This window comes from Vigna angularis, chromosome 1 (genome assembly GCF_016808095.1).
Source record: "Vigna angularis cultivar LongXiaoDou No.4 chromosome 1, ASM1680809v1, whole genome shotgun sequence".
Classification (NCBI taxonomy): Eukaryota; Viridiplantae; Streptophyta; class Magnoliopsida; order Fabales; family Fabaceae; genus Vigna; species Vigna angularis.
The window spans coordinates 14,735,966-14,743,529 of NC_068970.1; the positions used below are offsets into that span (position 1 = coordinate 14,735,966).

General features: G+C 31.5%; 1 protein-coding gene across 1 annotated transcript; it reads right to left on the minus strand.

Moving 5' to 3' along the window:
* Positions 1 to 1,424: 1,424 nt before the first annotated feature.
* Positions 1,425 to 5,089, minus strand: LOC108324101 (methylsterol monooxygenase 1-1). Its single transcript, XM_017556965.2, has 5 exons — positions 4,532 to 5,089; positions 4,131 to 4,453; positions 2,158 to 2,305; positions 2,032 to 2,064; positions 1,425 to 1,853 (listed from the first exon to the last, which is right to left on the minus strand). Exons 1-5 carry the CDS (start codon positions 4,859 to 4,861, stop codon positions 1,779 to 1,781), a joined length of 909 nt encoding a protein of 302 aa, XP_017412454.1. The 5' UTR covers positions 4,862 to 5,089; the 3' UTR covers positions 1,425 to 1,778.
* Positions 5,090 to 7,564: the final 2,475 nt, after the last annotated feature.

The window sequence follows — 7,564 nt, forward strand, 5'->3', positions numbered from 1 at the left end:
CAAAGAAAAAAGAAGAATATTATATCTCTTATATTTCTTTTCTTTTATTGAAATTGTGTATGTATAATATAATTTCTTGTGGGAAGGAATGTTCATTTTTTGAAAGATTTATAAAATAGGCAATTTAAATATTATTTGAATATTTATTTAATTATTACTAGTAATTAAATCATTAGTGAAATATGAGTGCTTTTTAGAATTATTTTATAATTTAACTTATCTTACTTATGATATATTTGTTTATTTATTAAAATAAGATGATAAATTTGTATTTTAATTTTTAATAATAAAATTATTTATTGTCTATAAACATGAATGAAAATTGAAATTATAATTATATAAAAATAATTCACAGCGTATTTATATTTAACTATCTTTTATTACAAAATATTTAATAATATTTGAAAAAAATATATTTTATAATTTCTTTAAAAAGTATGTAACAATTTTATAATAATTAAAATAACTAACATTGATTTAAATTAAACTAAAAAATTATTGATTCCGCTTTGTTCGAATTTAGTACTAAATTAAATTCACCCAAACTAAATCACCAATTCCACGCTACCAACTATCTAATTCATTTTTAAATTAAATTTTGTATTTTGGATCACGAATAAGTAGAAGCATTTTTAGAAAAACCTTTTTTTATACTATTTTAATTAATTTAATGAAGATATACGAAATAAATTGAATGTAAGACATATTAGCTTAAATTTAGCATTTTTTATAAAAATAAGTTGTTTTCACAAACTAGAAATTTGTAAGTAACTATTTAAATAATTTTCTGACTTCATCATATATTACAATAAAAATAAAAATCATTTTTCAACAAGTTTTTCAAACAGAAAATAATTAAGATTATAACAACTGTCAATTATACATATAACCTATTATTGAAATAATATTTTAAAAAATCATCTAAAGAAAACACTTGGGCATAATAAATTATTTTATACATGGGTACAATATAAACTTAATTGAATAAGTATCTGCAATTTCCTTTTTTATAAAACATTAAAAAGTTTTTTTTTAGTAAAAGAAGCTTTTAAATAATGACAAGGTTTGACTATAAGAAAAACGCGGCTGTAATGATAATACGCAAGCAAAGTAATCACGTTCAACTGATTAGTACAACATAGACTATATAGATCAGACATGATAAAGTTTGAATATGTAAACTGTTTTTTGCTTCCTAACTTAGTCTTGCTCTTAAAATATTGTTTTGACAATTAATAAGTGTCAATTCAAACATTCTAGGCTAGTCTCAATACCAAATCTTGCATATATCGTGTGCATTATTGCACCACTCAACCCCACTGAACAGTATTCATCCGCAAGCAACCCCACCGAACTTGTATCCATTAGCAAGCAACCACACCAAGCGTTGCACTTCGGTTTACGAACTACATGTGGGCATATACTTCAACCTCATAAACCGAACTTCCAAACATTATTATAATTTTTCAATTACATCCCGTCAAAGGAAGCCTATTTCATATTTCTGAATTTACAAGTCATTGGCGAAGGAACATTCTGAAGGACATGAACCAAAACCAGAATGTTTGAATTCCAGAACATGACAATAGAATAAGTTCCTCCTGCGGCCGATTTCTAACACAATCACAAATCGTAAAACTCCATTCTACTAAACTTCAACCTAAACTAACCAAAGACATCTATTTTACCACCACGAGATTTATGTCTGCAGGTGTTTTGGTGGTTCCAAAGAGTCAACAAAACATTCTGAAACCACCTACAGGATACTTCGGTTTCTTTCAGTCAGATTTACTCTGCTGTGTCTTGTATGATCCTCCGTTCTGTTGCTCACCATATGCCAAATCTTCCTTCAACTAAAATCAAAAACAGAGGTGGAAAAAAGAGAGTTGATCATTGCAATATTGTATACCAAACAAAACAGTCCAAAACAAAAGGATAAGTGTCAACAGAGCAAAATAAAAATTTCGTAGTCGTAACTAAAGTTTCAGGATGCAATCACATTTTTTCAACGACAAAGCCTTATAAATTTACCTTCTGAAGTATTCTCTTCTGATACCTATATCCCTGTGACAAACAAAGTATAGCAAATCAATATGACATTTGGAAAGACCATTCATGTATTTATGCAGCAAAAATAATTCCAGAGTGATGATATACCTTGTCAGTTCCATAGATGTAGTCACAGTATGTGAAAACTGAAGCAAAATTGCTATTACTTTGTCTTCCAACATAATGATGGTAATCATGATATTCAGCGCCACCGTAAAACGGAATATATTTTGTGATACTCCACGGGAAGTCATACCTGAGACATGATAAAAGTAGGCAATATAATATAAAACCCCACATCTAAAAATTACAATACAGGAACTAAAGAATGATGGGTTATCTTCTCATAAAGTGAGCAAAGGAAAAGGAGGTGAGGGGAGGGGAGTATGCCAGTGATCAATGACAAAGAAGGAGTGGCTACTGGTAAATTCTTGAAGACAATTATTAGAAAATTCAAGTTCGGCACTCCACAAGGATATTCCATCTCAACAAAATTAACCATTGACCTAACATTATTGGATGTTTATCAGAGCAAAAGTTGGCAAACGTTTGTCCTAAACAAATAATAACTTGATCAGCAAATTGTTGAGACAGCAAACACCAGAAAGATTCACTTGTCAGCATGATTAAGAACGTTAGAAAGTACTTGCACGAGAGCTAGCAAATGACTCCAAGAAAAAAATTTCAAATCCAACTTCTGGTTGTCAGATTAATGACAACAAACTAAAGTTAATGACCAAGTTTCTTCTTCAGCAGTGAAGTGTCAGCCAATGTAATAATTTCACATTAAACTATTACCAACAAATATAATGCTCATCAACATTCTCCCAGACTGCTCGTATATCATTATGTTTAATCCATATTATTATTCATGTTTGCTTTATCATCCATGATGCACATCCAGTACAAACTCAACTCTAAACCAACCAACCGGAAAACAACTGACAGTGCTTGTTTGGAAACACATTCTGAGGTCAAAATACATGTCTACACGGTGAAAAATGCAAAAACTAGAACTGGTGGCATTCACTTTGATGCTAAAAAACCACATCCATGAACTGTTTCAAAACACACTAAGTTGTATTTGAATATTCCCACCCACCACAAATTGACATCCGAGCCAACCCAAAACCAACTAATAGACTAACCCAAAAGCAACTAATGGACCGTGTTTGGAAATACATTCTGAGACAAAAATAGAAATCATTTCTAAAATGTGAAAAGTGCAAAAGTTAGAAAACTAGTATTCACTTCTATGTGAAAGACCACATCCATGATCCGTTTCTAAACACTCTTGACCATTGGTACAGATGTGTACACGCACGTAGACGCATTTGCATATCCACGTCCATTGGAACAATATGTGTTACCAAACACGTGGATTATAAGATATAGTTGCATTTGCATATCCACATCCAATGGTACAAAATGCGTTACTAAACAAGTCTGGTATAAGATAGGGTGTGGTAGATACAAATCCACAATCCGTTTCTAAATACACATTAATAGCATATTTGTTTTTCTCATCAAATCAATTACAATTCAGGTTCAACTTTCACATGCACATAGAAACTACTCTGTTCAGTTTTATGTTTTCACGTACCTTTTTTGGTTTCGTGGAAGGTTTAAGAAAATAAACAAAACATTTTTTTAACCAAGGAGAAAACATCAGATTGTCTTTGAGCAGAAAGTCAAGATTCCCTCCATTTCTTCCATTACTAAGGCATCCGGAAAATAAATGAAATGGAGGGGATCTTTTATTGTGTTGAAAGTGCTGCCTAAACAAAATCGCTTCTCCACATAATTATTGTCTATTAGGGACACTCCAAAATGCAGCAGGAGCAACATATATAAATGTGATAAGTGCAAAGAAATTGAAAGAAAGAAAAAAAAAAAACAATCCTCCTGAAAATTTTGCAATCTTCTTAGAGAAAGAAATAAAGTGAGATGGGTTAGAATAAAGCAAAAAAAAAAAACGAAGGATGCGAAACAGATGCTAGGGTCCATATAGGATCACAATCAAAGAAAAAGCAAGACTCTCAGTGATTGAAAATAGATTTAGGTGAGTGAGGGAGCGCTACCCGCTGTGCGTGTCAATGGCCTCAATCTGGCGCAAGGCTATCCACAACCAAAAGGTAACAATGTGGCCAGGAGCCATGGCAGGACCGAGAAAAGAGGGAATCCCGAGGATCAAGATCTCAGCCCAGTGGGCATAGGGCGCCGCGAATCCAATGGGAGCAGCGTACTCATGGTGAACGCAGTGAATCTTTTCGTAACCCCAACCGTTGTGCAGAAACCTGTGGATCCAGTAATTGGTGTAATCCTCCACCAAAAAGTAGACCAGCAGCTGAGCCAGGATCTCCCACCCCGACGGCAATGGCAACCCAGTCCTGATCCCGATCATCTGAAAAGTAAATAAAAATAAATAAATTAAGTAAACAAATCAGGTGATGTAACTGGTGAGGGTGAAGATGAGTGAAACCTTGATGGAAGGATAAGAGACGAGCTGGAGGGGACCAACAACGAGGAAGAACATGCGCATGACGTCCTTGTAACATCTGAACATTTCGTCGAGGGACAAGCGAACCTTGGGCTGGATCTTGTATGAGTCGAAAAAGGAGAGACGCTTGAGTTCAAGGAAGACAAGGGGGAGGGGGACGAGGGAAAAGATGAGGAAGAGGAAGAGAATGTTGTGGCAGTAGAGGAAGTAATCGGACTTGGAGGCGGAATAGTTGAACCAGAGGGTCTCGGCGAAGGTGAGGTTGCGCCCCAGCGCCACCTCAACCTCCGAAATGGAAGCGTAGGGAAGCATTGTCACGGGAACCCTAGGACTGCCGGCGGCGGTGGAATTTGTGTTTGTGATAGGAATTGGGAGGGTGAGGTGGAAGAGGTGAGAGAGGTGAGAAAGGGCAGAATGCGTGATTTGGTTGGGGACGTGGTGGATGCTGCGCTGGACGTTTGTCTGTTGCAGATATTTGCGGGAATTTTCAAAATGCAGACCACCCCTATTTATAGACTCCACTCTCTTCTTCTCTCCGTCTCTGTCATAACCTTGTATAATACATGAATGAATCACACACAACCATCATGCTAAAATCTTCCACCTTTTCTTTCCCACCATTGTTTATCTACGGCTACATTATTCCATAAAAATTATATATTTTAATAATCATTTTTTTTATCTATAAACACCGTAATCTTCAATTCAGTCCAGTTTACACTTTTTTATTCTTTTATTGATTTTATTAAGCGTGTCATTCCATTAAAGCTGAAATCCCTTTTTTTTTACATCTTAGCATTTGAAATATTTATTTCGATTGATTAACCCATTATAAAGTGGCTTAGTTTAATATTGAATATTTTTAAAAAGTAAATTAGTAGTAAATATTATTATGAGGTTAATTTCCTGCAATTATTTTGCATTAAACATTTTCTTGCGTGTGTGTAACAATTAACGGGCTTTGAAATAACTCGACCATTCATTTGCTAATAATAATATAATAATATATAGACTTCGTCGTCTACATAAATTAAATCCTACCACTCGTTTTCTTGATATCTTTTCCTTTTGGTTTTTTTTCCTTGAAAAAAATAATTTTTTCCTATTTGGCATTGTTGTTTTGTTCTCCTTTCTGTGGGCCTGTAGCCATATGTATACGATAAATTAATTATTATGGCTCTTAAAATGTATGATCTGTCCCCATGGAATTATTTGGTGCATGTGTAAAAAAAAAATAGAAAAATAATATTTTGATACACTTGAATCTTTTACATTTAATATTTTTTTTTTTGAAAATATAAAAGTTTATTCCTTTATTGTATGTTAAATTAATGTAAATATGTGTTGTTCTATTATTATTTCGAAAAGTATTATAATTTTCTAGCAACAAATTATAATAAGCTGCATTGGAGAAGATATTACATATCAATGTATCTTTTATTTAAGAAAATAATGAAATATTTATTATTATTGTTAGGATTTTTTTTCTTAAATATTTACAAAAGTATATTTTTTAAATTATGAAGAAATAATTACGATCTTAAATACTAAACCTTTTAAAACACAAACTCGTGAAAATAGTTGTTGAAAAAAGGTCTTGGATGGAACAGGTAGGATGGACCAAAAAGTATAATTATAATAGAAGGAATTTTATTTTTTTTTGTAATTAACAAAGTAGTAGGACAATGCTTTGATTTGGAGAAAATGAAAAATGTATTATTTAATGTGTTTGAAATTTATCTTTCGAATCTTTAATATTGTTAAATGATTATAATTAATTTCATTAATTTTTTTACCGTGAGAGAGGATAATAAGTTTTATCACAAAAAATGTAATAATTTAACTATGAGATAGTAATATTAAAAACTTTGCATTGATATAATAAATTAAAATGGGAAGAAAGAAAAAGTTATAATGAGAAGAGAAATTGTTGCTTTTAACTATTATTAATAGATTAATTCTGTACGGGGAATTGTGTGTGTTAGTGTGGGTATGCATGTGTTAGTATATGTAGATTGTTGGTCGTGCATGTGTGTTAGTAGATGGGTATGCATGTGTAAGTGTGTATGTATATGTAGATTGTTGGTCGTGCATGTGTGTTAGTAGATGGGTATGCATGTGTAAGTGTGTATGTAGATTGTTGTTCGTGCATGTGTGTGAGTGGGGGTATGAGTGTGAAAAATGTGATGTATCACCAAAATGTTATGTTTCATATACAAAACTATATATTTAAAAAGTTCATTTTACATAGGTTTGTAGTTAAAGATGACAACGGTGGGTCGGCACGTGCCTGTCTGCAACTTGATTCACCATATTAAAATATATTCGTTACTCCATTTATTATCCACGTGATACTCCGTATAGAAAATATCAGTCAATATTTTAAAACCCACGAATATCTGACAAAAAAAAATATATTTTATATATTTTTAAAATAAAATTACAATATATATAATAATATAAATTAAATTAAATATAAATTAAAATTTAATTTTAATTAAATTTAATCTAATAAAATATAATTTAATTTAATTTTAACTAAATTTAATTAAAAAATATATAATTTAATTTTTTACATGTAGCGAGTATTCGCAGATCGGATAGTATATTACCCGTATCTAATTCATTTAGAAGCGGATATTGAAATATCCGCTACCCGTTAAATTATCAATGAAGCTAGTATTCTTTTAACCATATTTTATACTTTATATTAGGATCATTGAGGTTTTATCTTCACCTAAAAATTATCATCCTCTTGTTGCTTAAGTGTTATATAAGCGTTACATTGATCATACAATCCAATAAATTATGGAAATTTTATTCACTTTAATGTTTAATAACCACTTGTTGTTTGATTAAGGATATTTATTGTGTTAACGTCACACCTTAATATTTGAGTGATAACTTGTCATTTAAGATTTTAAAAAAGACAGAATAATTTTGACATCTCATTATAGTGAAGTCATAACTTAAGTGATATGTTATGTTTTTTACTTTCATGTTGACACTTAGACT